The 24,018-nt window shown below is 44.6% G+C and overlaps 1 protein-coding gene across 8 annotated transcripts in view; it reads left to right on the forward strand.

Annotated features, from left to right (window-relative positions):
* The window catches only part of LOC133364404 (myomegalin-like), a 164,637-nt gene extending 142,102 nt beyond the window's left edge, over positions 1–22,535 (forward strand). For 4 of the 8 annotated variants that reach the window (XM_061584874.1, XM_061584884.1, XM_061584912.1 and 1 more), the window contains 11 exons: positions 854–994; positions 2,415–2,603; positions 6,204–6,491; positions 6,837–6,968; positions 7,165–7,342; positions 12,704–12,828; positions 17,280–17,455; positions 17,729–17,863; positions 19,716–19,833; positions 20,512–20,558; positions 21,524–22,535. In XM_061584874.1, coding sequence (XP_061440858.1) covers positions 854–994; positions 2,415–2,603; positions 6,204–6,491; positions 6,837–6,968; positions 7,165–7,342; positions 12,704–12,828; positions 17,280–17,455; positions 17,729–17,863; positions 19,716–19,833; positions 20,512–20,558; positions 21,524–21,562 — 1,568 coding nt within the window. In that variant the 3' untranslated portion in view covers positions 21,563–22,535. Of the gene's footprint in view, positions 1–853; positions 995–2,414; positions 2,604–6,203; positions 6,492–6,836; positions 6,969–7,164; positions 7,343–12,703; positions 12,829–17,128; positions 17,237–17,279; positions 17,456–17,728; positions 17,907–19,715; positions 19,834–20,511; positions 20,559–21,523 lie in introns of those variants that run through there. The other 4 variants (XR_009757937.1, XM_061584864.1, XM_061584892.1 and 1 more) reach the window with 4 other exon arrangements.
* Positions 22,536–24,018: the final 1,483 nt, after the last annotated feature.

The following is a 24,018-nucleotide window of genomic DNA, read 5'->3' on the forward strand; positions in this document are numbered from 1 at the left end:
AGAGCATTGTAAAAAAAAAGTGTGAATAAATGGCTACTGTTAGTATTAAGAGAAGAGAAGCCATATTCAGAACAGGCCACAGGATTAACTTTGAACCATACATACTACCCACATTACATATTAAGTCTGGTGAATATGGTCATGTTCAGACATATCCAAATTTCAACATCTGCACAAAAATGTAGTTTCTTTCCCTGCTCCCCCCAGACAGGTCTAAAAACAATGTAGATTTGCAGGTGAGATACGTTGTAAGAAAGAGAATTTGGGTGTCCTTAAGATGTCCCATAAGATGTTCAGCTGGTGTGTGGTTAGAATAAGGAGCTCACCTACCCATAGAAAAATGTGACGTGACTGAGGAGGGCTCAGATTACCCAGCTGCCTAGTCCTGTAGTGTTCCATCTAAAGTGTTTGGGAAGTCTGCATCACTGCTGCCCACCTTGCATGTATGATCAGCAGGAAACATGCATTTGTTACATTTGAAGATGCTTTCTGAAGGTGGAGGCAGATCGTAGTTCCAGTTCAGATACTTGCTGTACTTTGTATGACTATTATGTATTTTTCCACTGGCCATTCTGAAAGCCCAGTTTTGTTTCAGGTGTGGGGTATAAATTTAGTAAGGAAGCAAATAAATAAAATATGGTTGCTGTTAACATCTTCTCCCACTCCTGCCTTGCTTACAGTATCCATGCCCATTTCTCATATGATCAGGGGCCTTCACCCCTTGCTTGAAGAAGTTGCTTTTACTACTAAAAAAATGAAATTACCCCCTGAGCCTGGAGCTCCTCACTGGTAGCCATGATGTTCTCTGTATGCAAAAGCAAAGCATTTCCCCTTCTCTGTGTGTTTCTTTTAGATGTTGGCAATTATTCCAGCAAAGGTTCTGCCCAACCATCTCATCCACCTTCTGTGGCTGCATCTCATGCTGCTCCGGCAGAATCCATCCCGAGGAGCCTGTTTCTGCCTCCTTCACAAACTGCCAGCCAGGCTTTCCGAGGTATGGACCACATAGTGGAAAGTGGGATTGTGGACAAATTGTGTGTGCGTGTGTTCACTTTTTCCCTTTCTTTTCTTTTTAATGTTTTTTTTAGATATAAAATTAATTAATGTTTTGAAGATCAGCATGGAAAGTAGACATGCCAGCAGCAAGGGGAAATATGTTAAAGAAAGAATCTGCAAATATGATAAAGAATTACATGAGCTAAACCAGCTCAGTCCCAGTCTCCTCCCCTTGGGGCAATGTGATTCAGGGCTCTCTGGCTTTAGTCTCAGACTTGTGTCAGAATAATCATGATAAAATGTAACCACAGCCTTTTCCTCAGCATCTGCAACTTGTGGGAAAGAATTCCAAGAAAGAGGCTGTGATTTCCAGATGGCTTAAATTCCAGTGCCTGCTCATTTTTGAACTTCGGCACTTGATATCAACAAGACAGCTGGGCACTTGCTTAGCTGCCATCGTGCATCTCTTCCTCAGTCTGTCCTTTAGTGCTCATAGTTGATGTTTCCAGTTTCATTACATCAAATGTTTATTTTTCTTTCTAACAAATTCTACTTTCTGTTATACAAATATTATTGTATAATGGCATGGGAGGAGGTGCTCTACCAGGTGTTCAGGCCACAAGTTGTTTAGGGCTGTAAAGGTCAGTACCAGTACCTGAAAATGGTTTGGGAATGGATAGACAGCCAATTCCTTCAGAGGAGGTGTAATATGGCTGCATCTAGATAAGCCAGTCAGAACTTTAGTAGCAGAATTCTGAATTAGGTGCAATTTTAAAACAGTATTCAAAGGCATCCCCATAACACACTGCTATCATCCAACCTGGAGGTTATTAGAGCATGGATAATCAAACCCAGGCTGTCCCTGGGCTTGGAAAGGCCATAGCTGACAAGCCATCTAAGCCACCAAGGCCACTTGGGTCTCAAGTGTCAATCTTAGATGAAGGAGCATCGCCAAGTAGGGATGAACTGATCAACCTATTTCCATCCTGTGTTGGTTTCATGCATGCACAAAAACTAGTCCATCTTGTCCCATTTAAGGAAAAATCATACAAAAAATCCATATGGTTTTACGGGGGCAAGAGAACACTGAACTTAGGACGTGACCTGGGGACTGACTTTTTCTTTCTTTTTAAAACGTTCTAAAGCTGCTTGGAGCAGCTAAATTGTGTGCCACTGTGCAAGGTAAAATCTTATAATGTACAGTTCCTTCATGGGGAACTGTAACGAAAAATGATGGCTGATCCCATGTATATAAAGCTCTTTCATATAGCCAGGCATTCTTGTTGAAAAGACTTCTTGAGTGCTCACTGAAGAAGCTGTATTATTTCCAACAAGCTGTAGCCAGCATCTTCTGAGAAGAGACCACCACATTTGAATGCCTGTCACTTCCTTAATCTTCTCTCCTCTCCTGTGCCTAGGACTCCATCCTGACTCTTTGTCCAAGCAAGTTACTTTGGCTTCACTTGCCTCAGGGCCCTGCTCTTTCCTGCCTTTGGGCTCTTCTTCTCCAGCCCCTGCTCCACCCCTTGGCTGCTGCAGGACGCCGGTCTTCTCACTGGCTGAGGTGCAGCAAGAGCTGCAGATGCTGCAGAAGCAGCTGGGAGAAAGTGAGGACTTTTGCATGGATGAGCCCTGCGCTTCCTCCAGCATGTCCCTTGCATGGCTTGATGAACATCACTCTCTGCATGGCCTGACTTGACTCCTGCTTAGCGGTGGTTAGCAATGAAAGTAACCACTTCCCGAGATAGCAGACTCCATTTGCTTGCTTCTCTTGTTTGTTCTTTCGGGGTGGGTGTTTTGAAGTTTCCAAAAAGGCAACAGAGCTTTAGAACAGAGAAGGTTCAATGCTGAGAATAGGGATGGAGGAGAAAATATGATTCAGTTTGCATTTAAAGTGAACCCTGTTGAATTTACACTTCCTGAAACATTATGAGAACCAAAAAAACAGCCTTCCTTCAAAATTCTCTGAATTTTGCAGTGCAGTTCTCTGGCCAAGTAATGTATACAAAAATGCATACACTGAGGTAAAGAGTGCATAAAAATGCACATATCGGTGAAAGCAAATTATATTAAAGGAAATTGCACTGCAAAATTGTGTATAGTGGGCAAAATTGCATACAAACATATATGGGGCAAATTCGCTCTAAAATGCTGATGAATTTTCATGAGAAGTTTTTTTAAAAAATCATAAACTGCTGTGGAAACATGAAGAACTGAACTTAAGATTGGAAAAACGAGAAACTGAGAGCAACTGAAATGGACTGATTCACCCATCCCTAGCTGAGAGGTGTTTAGAACACTTTGTCCCGCATTCATCTCCCCCCCCCCGTATTGATTCTGGATCAAGTAGGTTGGTTGGGCAGAGTAAAGGACCCTTCAGAGGGCTTTGGATCTAACTTGGATTCTGCATGTCACAGATTATCTGTCTCAGTCATACTGACAGCCTTTCCAACACATCCAAGCAGCGTTCTTCAGAAAGGGAGAGGAAGGAACGGGGCTGGGGGTGGGATCTGCATGCATTATCATGAGTCCATTGCATGGATAGGGAGATTCTGAACCTTCACTTTGAAGATGAAAAACTCAAAGGGAATGGTGAAATCGATTAGTGAGTATAATATGAGGTAGTGTTGTGTGCAGAGTTTAGGGATTTCAGAATTTCACCCAGCAGAACAAGGAGGATCGAAAGGGGCAGGCTTTTTTCAGTGTGAAGACAAATCACATGGAAACCCCTCTCAAAAAGCTTCTGCCAAGGTTGGAGGAAGGCAGGCTGCTTTGCATGAGCAAAGGTCCTCCTCACCCTGGCTTCTTTCCAGCAGCCTTGCTTGAGTGTTTGCCATCTGGCAGAGATGCTGACATTTGTTGCTGGGGGTGGCTCTTGCCTGAGAAATGGAGCAGAGCTGGTTTATATCTGAACGTCCGTATTGGCCCTGTTCTCTTCAGGGGCTACTATGCTGAGAGAGAACATGGGTAGATCAAGGAAGTGGAGGGGGGCACATAGAGCTGCACCCTGAAGCTATGTGATTCTTCCTGTGAACTTCGGTGGGAACCCTTTGGTATTCATGGCCTGCACACACAGTTGAGAACCCTGGGTTGATCTAGCACCTCCAATTGCTTCAGCCACTAGGGCTGCCAGGAAGAGCCAGGAGTCACAGACTATCCAGCAGCCGAAGAGGAGGTGCCCCACTGACAGGGACAAAAACATTCATGGTTATCCTGCCCTGGTCACTAGACAGCTTACCTCTGGTGTGTGGGGTGGGGGTGGGGGTGGTCGGGAGAGCTGTTTTCCTCCATGGCCATTGTGGAACCTTGAAAGAAGCACAGTACCTTTTTCAGTCCCCACTGCTGCCTTTTTTTTTTGAAGTTATATTCAGTGTATCTTGTTATAAGCTGTTTTGAAGTCCTGAGTTGAGAAATAAATATTCTAAACAAAACAAAATATTTATTTGCTAATGGTAGGTAAGCTTTTTTTCATGGTTACAGCTCTGGTAGTCTTCTAGACCTGAGGGCTGCGGGGGGGGGGAGGCTGGCAGTTGTTCCTGTGCATAATTGCTGGTGGGCTGGTGCAAAGAGCTCCTTGTCTGGGGGAAAAGGCTCTGCCATGAGAAATGTTGTGAAACGGGGCCTTCTGGTTGTGCTGCCTTGACTCTTGCTGGGATGTCTGGGACGCTTTCACTTTACTATAGCCTAGAAATAAAGGTTGGCTGAGGAAAGGTCAAGCTAGATGTCACATAACACAATAGATCTCTAATCAAGATTTTTTTGTGTGTGTGTGTAATTAATAATCTCAAGGGACCCAAATCTTTCCAAATTTTAATCAGGAGAACATTCAGCAGAAAGTGGTTAGACTCATTCCCTTTGCCACAGTGCAACCCTATGGTGTTTATTTAAGAAAAAAATCCGTCATAATGAAATTCTGATTACTGATCTCCCCTGTTACATCTAGTTTGGCTTCAGTTGCCCCTTTCTTTCTGACAGTCTTTCTTATTGTTGGCAAATAAGCTGAAAGGAAGGGCTGACAATAACTTGCTATAGAAATAAGAATAAAAAATGTTGTTCTGCTTTGCATCTACTTTTCTTTACCCTTCAACACTGTGGTGGCCTGGAAAACACAGCCTGGATTCATATCCCAGTGCAAAGTCTATGAGGCAGTAGGATTTTTTCTGAATCCTGACAAATCCCCTTCAATAAAGAGCACAAGAATAATCTCTCTCTCTTTAAAATTGCACCCAATATAGGGTTGCATTCTGGTTTCTGGATGTTTGGTACTTGTGCATGTGCTATTGACGGCATGTGTGTGGAGATGGCCTAATGGAGAAGAGACCCACTGCAGTCCCCAGTCCTTCCTCGGGGTGCTTCTGTGTGATGTTTGCTGTGCCATGTTCCCTCTTTCAAAGGTCAGGGAAGCCTCTCAACTGGACAGAGTGCTTCTATAGTACTGGCTGTGGTATCCTGTCCTCTGTGAGGCGTCCTTCCCTGGCTCTCCCTGTCAGGTTCCTACCTGCTCGTGGTTACTGCCTGTCTCTAGGCACCACCAGGGACTCCACCAGTCTGGACCGCTCTCTCTTATGGTTTCTCTCCCCGCTCTAGCACAGATCTCAACAGATCCCCCTGCTAGGCAACCACCAGTCACGTCCCAATACTAGTATTCCCAGAGACTCTGAATACTGGTATTGTTATTCTCTTCACCGCTGCCACCATTTGTTACAGTTCCCCATCAGCCTTGGTCATTACCTTACCCTCCCTTCTGGTCTGTGAAACCCCAGCCAAGGATCAGGCCTTTGGTAAACCAAATTAAGTATTTATTACAGATAACAAAGCTAACAAGATTAACAAGATTTCTTCTTAAGGCACATAAGCATATGGTTTTACTCAATACTAATCCGAACTCCACCTCCCTCCTTCTTCACGCTCTCCTGGCAAACAACTCTCTCAAACCCCACCAAGCAATCCACTCTTTCTCTTCTCCCCCCTATTCCACAATTTACCACCTCACATTCACCCAGATTTACCTGTCATCCTTTCATTTATACTGTCAGCCACTTTAAACATTCAGCCAATCATCAAGCATTCTATTGCCCATTCACTCCCCCTCCTCTTTCACTACTTACCATGTATACTCTAAACAACCAGCACTTACCATATATACACTAATATATAGGAACATCACATCCTCCTCTTTCTGACTTATCGCTGTCCCCTCTGCCTAGGTGTAAGGCTTCCAGCATTGACACCAGTGAAGCCAGGGTCGCTGGCTGGCCTTTTTTCTGCAGGCAGCCCTGCCATCTCTAAGCACTGCCTCCAGGCCTGCCATCATGTCCATCAGTTGCTTCCTTTGCAAAACTCTGCTGACTGGAGCAGGAAGCCTGAAAAGGGCACGGGGGAGAGCAGCCCCCCCTCAGATATGCCTCTGAACTTCAGACAGCCACAAGAGAGATTTCTCTCTGGAATCCTGCCCTCATGTTCTTCAGCAACACTTTCTAGCCAGAAGCAATCAGGTAAGCTTTGTGGTTCTATCCTGTTCCTTCCTTGAGTTGTGAGAATTTGCTAAGCTGTGCCATTCTTACCAGCCATCTTTGATTACATGCTCCCAGTGTAACAAACTACTGAGCATCCTTTGGATCATTAGTGACATCATGCACTGGAACAATTGGAGTTTGTGAGCCTGAGCCTGAGCCTGGTGAGATTTGTCAGCATCTCTTAATTTTGTTCTTGGAGAGTAGGATGGATGATTCCAACTTCTCATGCCAAAATTAGCATCAAAATTAGGTCAGGCCCATCAAACCTTAGCTCTGACTCTCCTCTCCCTTTCATCTGTACCCTCTCTTGCTGGATGAACACAGGTGCTGATTTGTTGGAGGAACACCTTTCTGAGATCCAAATTCTCCGCCAACACCTAGAGGAATCCATCTGTGCTAATGACCACCTGCGGGAGCAATTGGAAAGACGACTGGCATCGGTGGCAAAGAGCAATGGTAAGAGAAGAGTGGCCATCACCTCTTCAGGTAGGGAGCCGTCACAGGTGGCAGCCAACCCCAGAGTGCTCTGTCTGTGTCTAGACTTCACACTGTATGGATTCCCCAGCTGAAACTTCAAAGCAATAAAGTCGTTGAGTCCCATGACATAAGTACATGGAAGAGTGCCTCTGACAGACTCTCTCTCAACCCCCAGAGCTGGAGCAGCTGCAAAAGGCTCTGCTGGCATCGCACTCAAAGCTCCATGATGGTGAGGTTGAGCTACGCCAGCAGCGAGCTGAGCAGCAACGGCTGCAGGAAGAGATCCGAGGCAAGCAGCAAGACTTTGTTCAGCTCCAGGAGGAGTTCCTGGCTCTGCAGAAGAACCATTCCAGGTAAGCCAAACAGAATTGCTAGCGGGAAGCTGCTGACGACAAGGACAAGGAGGCTGAGCATCTCCTTGCCCTCAAAGGCTTGTGGAAATGGGAGCCGCCCTAGGTCTTGAGGTGGAATCTCTAGGCTTTGGGGGTTGAGGGAAGGGCTTCCTCAGAGGTGGCCAATGGGCATGGCTCATGCTTATTGCAGAAAATAATTTCTAGGCACAACCTGATCTCAGGCAAGCCCAGTGCAGGAAAGATGCATCCTGGTTGCTAGGGAAATAGGAAGGGCAAACTACAGGGATTCCAAGGACTAGAGAAAAAGACAGAAACAGGAAAAATTGTGACTAAAAGCTCTTTAGGACCCCAGAAATTCCTTTTGCCTGGTGTCCAAACAACTTGCTTATCAATCACAGCTCTGACTTCACTCATTGGCTAATACCACTGATAGGCAGGAGCAGCCAAAATGCCTCATTTCACCGTTGTTCCCAAACTTCCACACACACACAGACCACTTGAAAATTGCTCAGGGTCTTCGTGGACCACTTTCTAATTTTTCTACCTGTTGTAGCAATTGTAATGCCTTGTGCTAGGTGCTTTTGTTTCTTGTACTGTATTCTATTGTATTACAATTTGGATCCCATAGAATTCAAACTGTAATACAATAAAACACAACATAAGAAATAAAAAGTCATTAAAATACAATTAAAAATCAACATAAATATTTAATGCAGACATGCTGTGGACTACCTGAATGAAGTTCACAGACCACCAGTGGTCCATGGACCACAGTTCGGGAACCCCTGGCTTAGAAGGAGACCATGGGTTGTCAACACCTGTTACAAACTATTCACAGTCATAGTGACACATAAACTCAAACAAATTATAGGCAAGATCATACACCAAAATCAGTTTGGTTTCATACTGAAGAGCTACATAGCTGATCCTGAGGGTAGATTGATGAATATTTTGAAATATAGCAAATTAAAACATCTCTGGCCATAGTACCATTAGATTTACTCAAAGCTTTCAACTGTGTGAACTGAGACTTTTTAAATTCTAAAAACTCATCCAAACTTTTATATGCTGAAAGGAAAAAACTGGGACAGGAGGATACAGATTGCAAAAGGGCTGTTTTTCCAAAACCTTCTGATGTAATATGCACATCTCTGACATAACCACCTGAAAGATGACTGCCTGAAAGAGGCAGTAGTGAGACCACTCCTGAAGAGGCCCTCCCTGGACCCAGAAAATCTTAATAACTATAGGCCGGTAGCAAATGTTCCATTCCTGGGCAAGGTCCTGGCACGAGTGGTTGCAGGCCAGATCCAGACACTCTTGGATGAGACCGATTATCTGGATCCATTTCAGTCGGGTTTCAGGCCTGGTTTTGGCACAGAAACAGCCTTGATCACCCTGAATGATGACCTTTGTTGGGAGAGAGTGTGTCTCTGTTGATTCTCCTTGATCTCTCAGCGGCTTTCAATACCATCGACCATGGTATCCTTCTGGGGAGACTGGCTGAGTTGGGAGTGGGAGGTACTGCATTGGGATGGTTCCTCTCCTACTTGGCAGGTCGCCTCCAGAAGGTGGTGCTTGGAGAACATTGCTCAGCACCCTGGACTCTCCAATATGGGGTTCCGCAGAGGTCAGTTCTGTCCCCCATGCTGTTTAACATCTACATGAAACCGTTGGGTGCGGTCATCCGGAGCTTTGGAGTGCGTTGTCATCAGTATGCTGATGACATGCAGCTCTATTTCTCCTTTTCATCTTCTTCAGGTGAGACTGTCAATGTGCTGAACCGGTGCCTGGCTGCGACAATGGACTGGATGAGGGCTAATAAACTGAGGCTCAATCCAGACAAGACTGAGATGTTGCTAGTGGGTGGTTCTTCTGACCGGATGGTGGATGTCCAACCTGTCCTGGATGGGGTTGCACTCCCCCTGAAGGAGCAGGTTCGTAGCTTGAGGGTTCTCCTAGAATCATCTCTGTCACTTGAGGCTCAGGTAGCCTCGGTGGCACGGAGTGCCTTCTATCAACTTCAGTTGGTGGCCCAACTACGTCCCTATCTGGACAAGGATAACCTGGCTTCAGTTGTCCATGCTCTGGTAACCTCCAAATTAGATTACTGCAATGTATTCTACGTGGGGCTACCTTTGAAGACGGTTCGGAAACTGCAGCTTGTGGAAAATGCAGCGGCCAGATTGGTAACAGGGACCAGACGGTCCGAACATATAAAACCGATTCTGTCCTGCTTGCATTGGCTGCCTGTATGTTTCCGAGCTCGATTCAAGGTGCTGGTTTTGACCTATAAAGCCTTACACAGCTTGGGACCACAATACCTGATGGAACGCCTCTCCCAATACGAACCCACCTGTACACTACATTCAAGATCAAAGGCCCTCCTCTGGGTGCCTACTCCAAGGGAAGCTCGGAGGGTGGCAACAAGGGAGAGGGCCTTCTCAGTGGTGGCCCCCAAATTGTGGAATGATTTTTCTGATGAGGTGCACCTGGCGCCAACACTGTTATCTTTTCGGCGCCAAGTCAAGACTTTCCTCTTCTCCCAGGCATTTTAGCATGTGTTTTTGTTTTTATATTGTTTTAAATGTTAAAATTGTGTTTTAAATTGTTTTTAAAATATGTGTTTTAAATTGTATATTTGTTTTAATGTTTTTGATTGCTGTAAACCACCCAGAGAGCTTCGGCTATGGGGCGGTATACAAGTGCAGTCAACCAACCAACCAACCAACCAACCAACCAACCAACCAATCAAGGATATTTGAATGAAGAAAGAGATGCTATTGGAGGTCACTGATTCATAGGGTCACCATAAGTCATAATTGGTGTTCCTCCTCCTCCATGGAGGGCCCTTTCTAGCTTGCCTGGCAGCTGGGTCTAGGAGCCGTTTTAAATCCCCAGGGTGCCCAAGTGGAACATCATTCTGGGGCATTGAGGGAACTTAAAATGGCAGCTCCTGGACCTGATCACAGGACAGAGACATCACTGGTGTGGCCCTGGCAGCTGCCCAAAGATGCCACATACTGACATCAGGCACCAATCAAACCCTTCCATCTACTTTCTCACTCAAATTATAACTGACACATCACTATAGCATTTATATAGTGCTTTAGAGTGCTCCAAGCAGTTCACATTATATTATCTTGTAATAATTAAAACAGCCCAGTAAGAGAGGTTAATATTATCTCCATAGTGTAGATGGTGGGTTAAGTGGCACCCACAATAAAGAATGACCTCCCATGAGAGATCTAGTTGGCACCCACCGTTTTTGTTTTTTGAACTGTTCCAAAAGACATTTGGCTGATTAAGTCTGCTTTTGCTGCAGTTAAATTATTTTTTAAAAAATTACAGTAGTGCTGCTTTTTAAATTTGGTTTTAATCCTCACTTTGAGTGGAGAGGCGGCTTATTTATTTATTTAAAAGCATTGCTATTGCTGTGTAGAGATGGTCAATTGGCACCGTAACAAAAGACTCCACAGGCCTCTCTTTTTTCCTATTCACAAAATTTATTTATTCTATATCCCACCATTTTTACAAGATATGGTTCTCCTACTTTTTCATCCTCACAACAACTCTGTGAGGTAGGTTAGTCGTAGATATAATAATTGGCCCAAATTGACCATGGCTGAGAAGGGAATTTAATCTGGGTCTTCCCAATCCTGATCTGACACGTAACAACTAGCCCAGGGTTGAAGAACCTCCAGTCTGTGGACCAAACCTGGCCTCCAGACCTCTCCATTTGGCCCACCAGGCCATTTTGGAAAAGCCATACCCACCCACCATACATCTGATGTCATATATCAATATGACTTTGTGCTTCAAAGGAAAAATTGGGAGCTTAAAGTAGGCTCCTGATTGTTCCTTGGCTGGAGCAAGGCATGCTCCCAACTGCCCATCAGCTGATGGGTGTTAGGAGCGTGCTTTGTTCAAGAAGGGGGAAGTAGTTAGGGGGAAGCCAAATCAATGGAAGCCACTTTTCCCTCCCAGTGCTGCACTTTGAAGCCACCCCACATTGCCCCTTTCCACTTTTGACATAGGAGGTGGAATGGAGCCATGTGAGGAGGCTTTGAAAGCCCTTTGTGATTGTCTTTGCTCCTCTGATACCACAAAGGAGGACCACAAAGTCCTTACCCATGCTCCCCCTTTCATCCTCCAAGGTCACAGGTTGAAAGGGGGAACATGGCACAGGCTTAGCAAGCCTTCCCACTTTCTTCCTCTCAACCTTTGATGTCGGGATTTTGACAGATGGGCGGGGCAACCCATCTGTCAATTGTGTGATGTCATAATGATGTGGCATGATTGACAGGTGACCCCCTGTCAAATGTGGCTCATGGGGTGGGGCTAGATAAAGATCTGGCCACTGGAGCCAAAAAAGGCCCCCACTACTGAACTAGCCTGTACTAGCTTTATATGCAGCTTGTAAGCCAGAGAGTGAGGAGCAAAGGTCAGAGGGCAAAGCCTAAGTTAGTATTTTTTTGGAAGGGTTACTTGTTAGTATTTATGAAGATGGTATCATATCTGATTACAACTTGCATTTAGAAGGATGCCATTATTGCACTTCTTAATTATGCTCCCTTTCCTCACCTTTTTTAATGTGTGGCGTAGGAGGACAGCTCTGTTTCTTCAGTGCAAAACCTAGCCATCATCAACTGATAAACATCTTGGATCATGAGATCAGGAAAACACATGTTCATTTGGTTCAAATTAAAGGAGTAAGCGGCGGTAACGCAGCTGAAGCTCTGCTCACGGCCGGAGTTCGATTCCAAAGGAAGGAGGAAGTCGAATCTCCAGTAAAAGGGGTCGAGGTCCACTCAGCCTTCCATCCATCTGTGGTCGGTAAAATGAGTACCCGGCATATGCTGGGGGGTAAAGAAAGGCCAGGGAAGGAACTGGCAATCCCACCCCATATATACGGTCTGCCTAGTAAACGTCGCAAGACATCACCCTAAGAGTCGGAAACGACTCACACTATAAGCGCAGGGACACCTTTACCTTTTATTGTTTGAATTAAAACAGACTGTTTCTGACATCACATGGCATGCTAAAAAATTCTGAATGCAGTTAAGAGGTCCTGCATTTGAAGCAAAACTCTTGTCTTCATTTTTACATGTGAAGCAAGTCCTAGCATGGGACGGAGCTCAAAGGCTCTAGTAAGCCTCAGCAATGTTGCAACTAGAGCCAGACATAGGCCCCGCTGGCAGGTTTAGCAGGTTGCTGCTAGATGTGAAATGCCAACCTCTGTCGAAGTAACTTTGATGAAACCTTCTTTAAGCTGCTGCTGCTGGTGTCACTTGTAGAGGCATTTGACTACTCAGCCAAAGTTGGCAAGCCTCCATTCATTTCTTGGGATTCTTCTTGCAGGCTTCAACACAGAGTGGCGTTACTTCAGCAGAAGTGCCAGGAAAACCAGCAGCACTTCCAGACCTTGCAGGCTGAATTACGTGTCTATGAAGTGCTGTGTGGCCCACGGCAGAACGCCGCCTCAGGTGGGTACAGACTACCCTCTTGATTCAAGCTGCAGTTGTACTTCAGGGTGATATCAGAAAGAAGCTTCCTGTGTAAGGCAGATCTCTATTTTTCCTGGGATTGTAGGAGACACCAACCCAATAGCACTGTGCTGCTACTGCTGTCATAGGAAGCTTTCTTATACTAGATCAGACTATTGTCCATTCATTCCACGATTATCTCTTCCGGCTGGCAGCACTTCTCCAGGGTCTCAGACAGAGGTCTTTCCTATCTTAAACTGCAGATGCAGGAACTGAATCTTGGACTTTCCGCATGTTCTCTACCCCTGAATTATGGCCCCTTCTTGTAGGGCAGTGCTTTTCAACCATTTTAGTGTGGTGACCTATAAGTTCAAATTTACTTGGTATGGTGACATGAATCTTGGACCAGCAGCCATCATTTTAACTGCAAGTTTACCTATTTTATAATTATTGCATCTAAACAAAAAATTATTCAGTCCCCCTATTATTGTGGAATTTGCTGGAATATTTGTTGTCCTTACAACGTTATTCAGAGGCGCATTGTAATAGTCATTTAAAACTGAGTCGCTCTGGATGAGCAACTTGTGGCAAACAGTCACCAGATCTGCCACCAGAGAGCAAGTTCCCAAGCGTTAAAATGTAAGACTCAAGCCTTTCCAATGTTTGGTTACAAGTGTCAACATAGCATTATAACATGTGAAGGAGTTCTAAGAGGTATCCATCATACCAGTTAAGGATTAAAAGCAATAATTATTACTTACAAAACCCATAGCCCACTTCCAGGTTGGGAAACACTGTGGAATACACACATGCTAATGGCTTTCCTGTGCCAAATAGATGCCATTGCTCAACCAGAATCCTGCATTGCCTTGTCTAGTTATACCTGATGATGTAATTTCCTGAATCTTTGTCTGCATCATGTGATCCAAGCCCGAAGAATGGCAGCTTAATAGCCCTGCATGGATTGCATGAAAATGTGCAGATATGCATTTCTGGCGGCTTCTTGGGCACTCCTGCTTTCATACTGTGTGAAGGCAGTATGCAGAGTGTGGATGTCCAGGAACAGGCAGAGGATCAACTCATTCCTACCAGCAGAAGCTTGCTTATTTCAGTGGCCCCTAACCTAGCTGCAATGAAAAACGGCTCAAAGCTTCCCTTTGCTTCTCAGCTTGCTACAAGGATGGTCAGCCCTCCTACCAAAATTCAGGGCCTTGTGGAATCATCTAGTATACAAAAGGTACACTACGTGGACTACGTCCTAAGGCAGCAGCTGGAGAATCAGCATAGGATGATGGCACCACCATCCAAAGCCTTAGTGTACACCAGGCATGGAGAACCTTTGGCCCACCAGATGTTGCTGAACTACAACTCCCATCAGCCCCAGCAAGCATGGGCAGTGACCAGGGATGATGGGAGTTGTGGTTCAGTAACATCTGGCAAATGCACACCTGGTGTAAACACTTGTCTTCACAAAGAGCAGCATGTACAAGGGAAGCCAGCAAGATTGCAGAAGTCACATCATATCTTTCCTTTTGCACATAGTCCAGTATCCATTTTCTCCCTTCCTCATCCTACCAATGTTCTTTGCCTCTTCAAATCAAATCCTTTTGCCCCAAATCTGAAAAGCATATACTAATCCTATTGCAAATTACTTCACGAGGTGCATGGTCTGTTGCAGAGCCTTTCAGACTGGTGTTCTTTTGCAGGCGTGTTCTGCAACGTCATAATAATAGTACATTAGTGGTGGTGGATTTATATTGGACCATCCACACATAATTCTGCTTCATTAGTTGTTCTGGGATGCTTCCCCAATGTTACTGAATTATTGCCATCTGAAGAGGCACTATAGCAAAACAAACCATAGCAAAACAAATCCCAGCCCCACCTCCTGCCTGAATATTTGTGGAAAAAATGGTAAAGGATTTCAGCAGGAAGATAGGAGGCATGCACTGACTGGAAACAAAGCAATATGTTCACCCTGAAACTTTTGCAGGCACAAAGAGTATTGAAAATGTGATAGCTGACAACCTCTTCGATACTATCATGAATGCACAATAAAAAGGACGTTGGGAAGGGGCCCACTGACAGAACCAATCTTTGCTAATGCAAATGTCCTGATTAATTTGTCCCAAATAAACACATTCAGTATTACTGTAACACCAATGTCAAGCTGCTTAAAAACCTCTTAGTACTTAAATCTCCATACATGAAATAAATAGTAGTCAGCCAACCAAATTTAGTTTTGATGAAAACCTAGCATATATTGCATTTCCTTTGAATTTGTCCCATTTCTCATCCATCCCAGCATTGAAAAGCTTCTGCTATAATTAAATCCCGCTTGTAAAATTCCCCAGTTATATTAATCAAATTTTTTAAAAGTCTTATGTATAAAAGTCTTTTGGGACATAAGCATGAACCATTAACTGTATCATCCAGTTTCCTATTTAATAGCAAATATTTTCCCTCTACATCAAATAAAACTTATAAAGTAGATGAGTATCTCAATACTCATTTTTTCACATTTTTTGTAGTGGCTGTGAATTTAAGCTTTAACAATGTAATCTTATACATACTTACTCAGAAGTAAGCTCCACTGAGTTCAATGGGACTTATTCCCATTGTAAGTGTGTATAGGGTTGCACCCTAAATATACCTTTGAAATATTGCTCCTTTGTCTTCCTAATTTGCATTTCTTGTTTTTTAAAAAAACAAATAACTCTCCTTTATTATCCTTTACAAATTTTATCACACCTTCTATTCTGCTTAACCCTGCCATATTCCATGATACTAATTTCATGTGGAAGAATAAGCATTTACTTACAGTGCAATCCTAAATTATGTGTGTGGGAGGGGAACCGAGGCAGTTGAACTGCATAACCTTATGCTCTTCTGGGCTTGAGCCAGGAGAGCAAAAGTGATGATGGAAGAGCACTCTTGCATTGCTCTGCCTGTTTCCTTTAAAAAAAAAATAATCCTTACCTTTTCCCTTGCACTGGAAACCAATGGAAGGGAGAGATTAAGTCATGCTCAGAAGCATGTCTTCATTTCCTCTTTGAGGACATGCCAGGGGACTTGGATGATTCTGGATCTAAGCTGCTTCCCAGAATGCCCCTGGCATGCCTCCCTTTTGGATCTACTAATTTCAGAGCTCTAACATTGGCTGGGGCAAGACACTGGAGGAGCCGGCAGTGGCAGAGAGGTAGGTTCTGAATATCGGATCTCCCTCTGTGATGCCAGAACTGTCTCTGGTGTCAGGGGTAGATATGATCTATCTTATCCCGCGTGATGCCCTCGCAGGGGCCATAGGGTTACAACCTTACTTTATTATTTTGTTAATTTATTTAGTACTGATTTATTTGCATTTGTAAATATATTATAATTAACAACCAATAATTTGCTTCTATTCTGAGTGCTAACAGAATATTATCTTAGAAGGATATTTGCCTTATGCCTGTTATATCATTCAAAACAATTGCTTTCAATTTTTTCTCAAGATGGGCCTGAGACTTTTAATAGAAACGAAATCCCTTTCTCGTTCTGCAATAATACCATGCTACAGGGGATCATAACAAGACTTACATGTTGGCTAATTTTCTGAATACAGTATGCTTGACTTCTCATCCAATATTGCACAAATCTGTAGTAATTAATCCATTAATCTAGAGTTACATAGCCCCATAATAAAATGCTTCCTCAGATGTTGCACAGCCCCAAAAGCAATACTGTTCATGTGGTATCGCAACTCCCCCAAAGATTAATAAATAAATAAATGAGCAAAGGCCGACTTCCAAATAATTATCCACTATCGTGTAAACCCAGTTCAAATGTGCAGATCTGCAAATTAATCAAGTCATTCCTTTAAAGCCTTTTGGCAAAAAGAGAATTGGCCAATGTTTTTGCTTGACATGTATAGCTATAATACTGTCCATAGCTCAGCCACCTAGTTTTTTATGTCTAGATGACATGGCAGGCTATTTATGGATATGGTACTGTCTATTCAAATATTCATTCACTAGTTTCAAGTTCTTTGTCAAGCAAACACACACACATACATGGGTTGTATCTCAGAGTATACCCACTGAAATAAATGAGCCTTAGTCATGCTCATTAATTTCAGTGGGTCTACTATGAATAGGATTAGCACTGGATACAACCCTTATGAAACACCTGGGTAAGAGCAAGAAGTTGGAAGCTAATAAAGCTAATTAGAGCTGCTGACACTTGTCAGTAGATTATTGGGTGGATGTTTTCCCTGATTCAATAATTTTTCAGTAAGTCTCAATTCCCTCCACAAATGCAGGGCAGTTCACACACTGGAGCAAGGCTCACAAGTGAAATAAGCATCCTGTGCGAATATGAGCCAAGGAATGTGCATGCCATGACCATGGATTATGGCTCCATAGAGGAGCTGCTGACAAGACTAGGCTCAAAGCTGGATGCTTTCCCTACAGGGATGCATAGACAGGACAACTTGGTGCTGGTAGATGATGCCAACAGACAGGGGTCCCACGTTGTAAGCCACCTCGAGAACTACAGCACTCTTAAGAAACAGATTCTGGAGGGCAAGTCTCTGATCCACAAGATAACATCACTCCTGCAGTCTGGCCTAGAACCACAGAGATCCAAGGTAAGCTGGGATGCCAAGTGTTATACTCTTCAGGAGCCCCACAAGCATGAGACTGCTAGACTCCAGAATGGCCACAATTATCCCAAGGTTCAGCCCCGTTTGGCCATGGAGAGAAGAAAAGCTTGCTGATGGGGCTCAGTTTAGGACAGAGGGCCACTACTGGGAAGAGTTACTGAGACAGCTTGAGGAACCACCAAATGCCAATAGTGTCAAAATGGGCGAGATTATGCAAGAGACTTTCCTGATAAAGCTTGTCTGTCTTTGCCCCTGCAGGTCTTCTGTCAAGAAAGCATCAGGCAACTGCTTGCCAACACTGGTTCTTTGCACCAGATCTTGGAGAAGTCAGCTTCCCTCTTGGCAATGTTCTGGAGAGCAGCAGCCGTTCCCATGCCTCACATTTCTGCTCAAGTATGGCAGGCAGCAAGGAGACACTTCCTCTCCTCAGCACAAGGCATTTGATATGCGCACATCCTTCTTCCACCTGGAGGAGCAAAATGGGGCAGTTCTTTGAATGTACAGGGGGCTGCTAAACTAAAATCCATTTTATTACTGTAGTGAATGGAGGAATGCTAAAGGTCTGTGCTATGCAGCAGAGATTTCTCTCTGTGCTCCGTCTGCCTTACACAGCGGTGGTGCTTCTCTTTGTCTGTGGGCGTGTTGGAAAATCTCCCTGAGCAGGGTTGGGGAACCGGATCTAGCCAGCAGGCCAGATCTTGGGTTCCCTCACCTTCAGCAGGCCCTTTTGCAGGGTTCGAATCCCCACATAGCCTTGAAGCTCACTGGGTGACCTTGGGCCAGTCACTGCCTCTCAGCCTCATGAAAACCCTCTTCATGGGTCGCCATAAGTCGGAATCGACTTGAAGGCAGTACATACATTACATTAGCATGGTGAGCTGTTCTACAAAGGAAGATCCAAGCCCAGCGAAGTGGGGCTTGAAGTTACTGCTGATGGGGATCAGCTGAACAGTGGTGACTTAAAGCTCTGCTTTCTGCCGGGGGCTCTTGCACACATGGCAATCCTAGCAGGCTTGAAGTCAATGCCTGTCAGCTGATGGGTGCTGACTTCAAGCTTCACTTCCTGCTGGTATCAGTTGTGCTACACAGTTTCCCATACTCTCGCCAGCAGTGTCCACCCTGACCTGAATCTGATCTTGCCTCTTCATGCTGGCACTACTCAAACTGACTTATCCTCTACCCTTCACATGTGAGTCTAGTCCAAGCACCATGTGAAGCTTCTGGGCCCATTGCAGCCCCTTTCCTGTCTATTTGCAGCCTTCTGGGGGATTTTCTGTTATCTTTGTAAAAACGCCCCCCAAGCTCATCAAGTGAAAATAGGGATGGGAAACCACAGATGTCTGCATTGCTCTTCTTATCCCTAGATTCAGAGGGTAGGGCGAAGATGGTGACGGTTTGTCCAGCCTCTTGTAGCCCGCTCGCCATGCCATGCATCCCATCTTCATCTCAGAGTCTTACAGAGGTTGGAATTGTTGCGAGAGTGAAAGTGTTGCATGCTGTTGCTGCCAAACTCAGTGAAGGCAGGGGTGGGATGAATGGAAACAGCAAAAAGAAAAACAAAAGGAAAAAGGGGAGATTCTAGAGAGATGTGGGGAGGGGAAGCAGAAAATGAGGGTATGTAACAGATGGAGTGCAGGGAAAGAAGAGTGCTGTGGGATGAAAAGAAAAAAGGGGCTATTGAGAGATATCATGTAGAAATAGGAGAGGGCAGAGAGAGAGAGAGAGAGAGAGCATATGTTCAGTACTGCAGGGAGAGAAAAGAGAGATACTACTATAGGATATAAAAGAAAAAGAAGGTCAATAATGTGCTGAAATGCAAAGTTAAAAATGTGCTTTCCCACAGTTAAAATAGTGATGCAGCCCTCTTGAGATAGTAAAAATATAGAAGTGGCATCTAGAGTGATCTTGTGCATCTCTAATTTAGTCTCTTAGGCCTGATTTACATATGCAACAGAATGAGGTTGTAGAGTGGCTTAGACTACTTCAGACTTCAAACAGAATCAACATTTTAATACACTAATTTTAAAACAAACCCTACACAAGAAGAGCCCCGCTGGATCAGATCATTCACCCAGTCTGGGGAGATTCTTTTGGAGCTCCTTGCAATTTATTTTTGTTTTTATTGCCCTAAATAAACAGTGTCATCAGCAATTTTTGCTTACTCCAACTCCAGATCATTAATGAAGTTAAAAGGGACAGGTCCCAACAAAATGTCCCAGCAAACAATAACAAACTTCTTTCTCAGGAGCCCTCAATGAAGGAGGAGATCCAGGGTCTCAGAGCCAAGCTGGCTGAGCAAGAGAATCGCCTGCAGAGTGCTAGCCATGTTAAGGAGAGTATGGAGAACTTCCTCCTCAGCCACTGTAAGTGACCTCCCTTTTGTGAGATGTTTGGATGGGCATAGTGCTCATGGGCCCAGCGTGCCTGCCTTGATGCCACTCATGATAATTTGAACAGAGGTGCTCACAGCCAAGCATCTTGCCTCAAACTCCTGCCATACTCTAATTGTAAGCTTGGTGAAGATACTAAAGACTTCCCAGCCCCTTCTCATAAGCTGCTGTTCCTAGGTTTTCCTGAGAGACCTAGAAGTCATACCTTATATACCTTGTCCTGGGGGTAGCTAACCTTTTTTTTTAATCTGAAGGCCACATATACCCTTGGCCAACTGTCTGGGTCCTGGGACCACATGCTAGCAGTAGGTTGGCCACTCTCCTGCACATTCTCGCATGCGGACACACACAGGACACACACAGCCCCTGCAGCTGATCAATGCATACATCCTCATGAGCTCCCCTCACCCCACCGTGTCTACTTTGTTTTTTTCCTTTTGAAGCTGCTGCCACCAAAATCAGTGATGTCTTGGGGGACAGAAGAATTTGCTTGAGGGGCCAAATCAGGCCCCCAAACTGTTCATTAGCCACTTCTGCCTTATACCCTCAGAAAAGAAAATCTCACAATGGACCTGCCAAGCACTGGGCAATAAAGGAGATGGATTGGGGGAGGGTGGGGAGAGCCAAGACTGATCATTTCTTTGTTTACAGTGACAAGGACATATGATGTGCTGAGGAAAGCAAGGACTAACCTGGAGGTATGTTCAACTTCACTTCCCTATGCCTGGCCTGAAATGGATATGTCATTATGACATTCTGTTGGCAGTGGGGAATACTCTGAAGTCATGCCTGTTTTCCCTCCTTCTCTTAACTGTCCATACTGGTGCATGCCTTTGGATTACAAGAAATGGAGGTGCTAATACCAAGTTTATGTTATTGAAAATAATCATGCATGTCATAATTATGAGGAAAACACTCAGACTTTCTTCTGCATTCAAGTGTTTTTGTTCAGTCCACCACCCTCTTTGCCCCATCACATCTGCTTTAGGCTGGCAGTGGCTTTGTGACAATGAACATGGTGTTGTGTTGGCCAGAAGTCATAAAAGCTAGGGAGGAACAGCAACTATGTAAATCCTAATACCAGATTCTCACCATTGCGTTTCTTCCATTTCTGTTACTCTAAAAGAGCTCCTGCCTCTGTTCCTGCTCGTAAGAGGTAGGCCCTTGCAATATGTGCCTAACAAAGTGGTGCTGGCTGACTGGCAGTGAGTGCCTTCAACTACGAACCTGCCAGACAAATGTCTCATGGCCCTTCAAATTAGCACCATTCCAAGCACTAGTTCTTGACCTTGTTTGGGGAGGAGATCCTGTTGTCCTGCCCATAATAGCAAATGTTTGCTTTGCATTTCTTAACACCCCCCCTGCTGATGAGGTAATGTTAACCCCTGGTTTCTCATGGGTGAAACAGATTTGTACCGGATGCACCCCCTACCGCAAGCCAGTTTTCTGGTCAACAGTGGATTGTCTACTCTCCACCATTAAGCCATGGATTTACTCATGGTTGAGTATCAAAATAGCCACTGCAAAATATATTGGCTAAAAATATGAACACTTCTGCTGTTTTAGCCTTAACAGTCTCTTAACTCTATAACATGTGGGGGGGGGGGGCGGGCGGAAGTTAACCTCAGTCTTAACACCTCTGCTTTGTGCACTGTCCCTGTAGGGGATGTCCCAACAGCACATACGAGCCTCCATCATGTGACCATGTTCTTACATGATCTATGAAGAAAATGGAGCCGAGCGCCTAGAAGCATGAGGAAGAAAAAGACTCAACTGCAGTTCCCCACCCAAGCCCAGGCATCAGAAGCAACCTGCTTAAGCCATCTGGATCTTCACTGTTCTGCAAGCCCTGGCTTTTAGAATTTGTCCTGGAATTGAACTACTGCCTTGCCAACTAACCCCAGCTGCTTTAGGGTGAACCCTACGGAGTCAGGGGTATGGCACCCAGCTGCATTCTCAACAACCTTCGTGTGTGCTCAGGAGTGACTGCTGCTAGACACCAGGCTGGAATTTGTCTGGAAATGCTCTAGCCTTAAGTGCAATATTAGAAATAGACTAAACTACTACTATACATGCTGCTGTCTTGCGAAAAGTGTTTTAAAAATGGCTTTCTCCAAAGCTGCCCCAATCTGATGGAGTGAAGCTGGGCTGCCTGAGGCTCAGTCAGTTGTTGCATTCTCCTGGATATGTCTGTGTTGATTTAATTATAGATCAGGGTGTATAATGTACTATCAAGACATTACTTACCTGGTTCCAGAGAAATATGGCCTTGAGGTATGTTCTTAGCAAATGCAATTGTGCTGGATTACTGAGAAAAGAGGCGAGTGGAAGCCTCCCTTAGCCCCAGCTTCATTTGACTCTTCAGCTATTCATTTTCAACCTTTGAAGTTGCCTCTGAATTCATGTCCAAACTCATAGTTTTCTACACACATAGGGAGTTCTTGTAATTGTTGCTTAGGGGTAAGGGCGGACAGGTAACACCAGTTTATATATAATGCACACTACAACTATTTGTGAAAAAATTAGAAAGCCCTTACGAGTCCTAAATGCTCTAAAGAAGGACCTATAAGGGATTGGGAAAAATTGAAGGGGTCTTGGCTCAGTTTTATTGAAATAAATGAATCAAGTTTTTCTTTATACTGTCCAAGTTCCCAATAAATCTTTTTCAAAAACTAGCTGGCATTTGTATGTGGTGGAAACTGGCCACAAATTGCACCAATGCTTGCTCTCAGAGTGAGACAGGCATGTACAACTTGGCTTTGGCATAAATTGCCTTGGTCAGTCCTGGAGGATGACGACACTTGGCAGGACAGAAGGGAACCCTGTGATTCACCTGTACTGCTCAGCAGCTTTCAGTACTCTTCATCACAGTATCCTGGATAGGCTGTCCAGAGCCAGGTCAAAGTGGTTGGTTGATTAGTCTGAGATTTTGCTGGGTAACTACAACTTGGCCCCATGGCATTTATGCTATAGGCCTCTGTGGGGCTCTACCCCACCTTATCCCACTTGCTAGTCAACACCTACATGCAGCTGCTGAGAGGTTATTTGGGAATTTAGAACTATGCTGACGACACCTAATTCTGTTTCTCATTTTCATCAGCATCAGAAAAGGTTGGAAAAATGCTAAATTAGTGGGCAGTATTCCATTGTGCAGGGAGAAATCATTGTGCTGACAGAACAATCCACTTAGCCCCATGTTGAATACAACCCAATGTCTAGGGCAGCCTTTCCCAAGCAGTGTGCCTCCAGATGTTGTTGGACCACAACTCCCATCTTTCCTGACCATTGGCAATGCTGGCTGAGGCTGATGGGAGTTGTAGTCCAACATCATCTGGAGGCACACTGCTTGGGAAAGGCTGGTCTAGGGGTTGATAATGGGCTGGCTGAGGGCCAATAAACTGAAGCTCAATCCAGACGAGGCAGAGGTACTGTTGGTCAGTAGTTCATCTGCTCAGACGAGTGCTGCTCAATCTGTTTTGGATGGGGTTGCACTTCCTTTAAAAGGTAGCCTTCAGGCATTCCTACCATTAGGCACCCTGTGGGTGCCCACTTGGAATAGTGCCTTTCTTTTCTGACACACCAATTACGGGGCTTTCCTGGGCCATCAATGATGCTGTCCTATCCCCAGTCTTTGGTTTTTTTTGCTTTTTGTTTCAGCTCTAGTGTGATTTTTATACTGCTGTCTTAGTTGTGGTTGGCTGGTTTTGTATCATTTATATTTATTATTTAGTTGTGTTATGTTCTTACAGCTTGTTTGTAGGATGCTTCAAACAAACAAGTTTGTGACCTGGTTTGAATGCAGCCAGTCATACATAGCAGCCCATCCACTGCTTCCCACCTCCAAGAGCTGTAGGTCTACTGGTGGTTCTCAATACAGGCCTAAGAGTGTATTTAGACTGGTAGGTCACAACTTTTGTTGGCTGACATGAAACGTATCCCTCTATGCAGAGACTCTCTGTGTCTTGCTAGCTGGGCAGGCCCCACACTGATACAAAACAACAGTAACATACCAAGGAGCAAACAAAGTTCTGCTGGCAGGCTCTCGCTAGGAAATGCCCCCCCCCGCCCCTGAATTGTATCCTCCCAGACACTTAGAAAGAACTGTAGGGATGCCTGGGACCAGATGGGTGGTGCATTTACCTGCAGCCATCTTCTCCA

Source organism: Rhineura floridana, chromosome 1, assembly GCF_030035675.1.
Source record: "Rhineura floridana isolate rRhiFlo1 chromosome 1, rRhiFlo1.hap2, whole genome shotgun sequence".
NCBI classification, from domain to species: domain Eukaryota; kingdom Metazoa; phylum Chordata; class Lepidosauria; order Squamata; family Rhineuridae; genus Rhineura; species Rhineura floridana.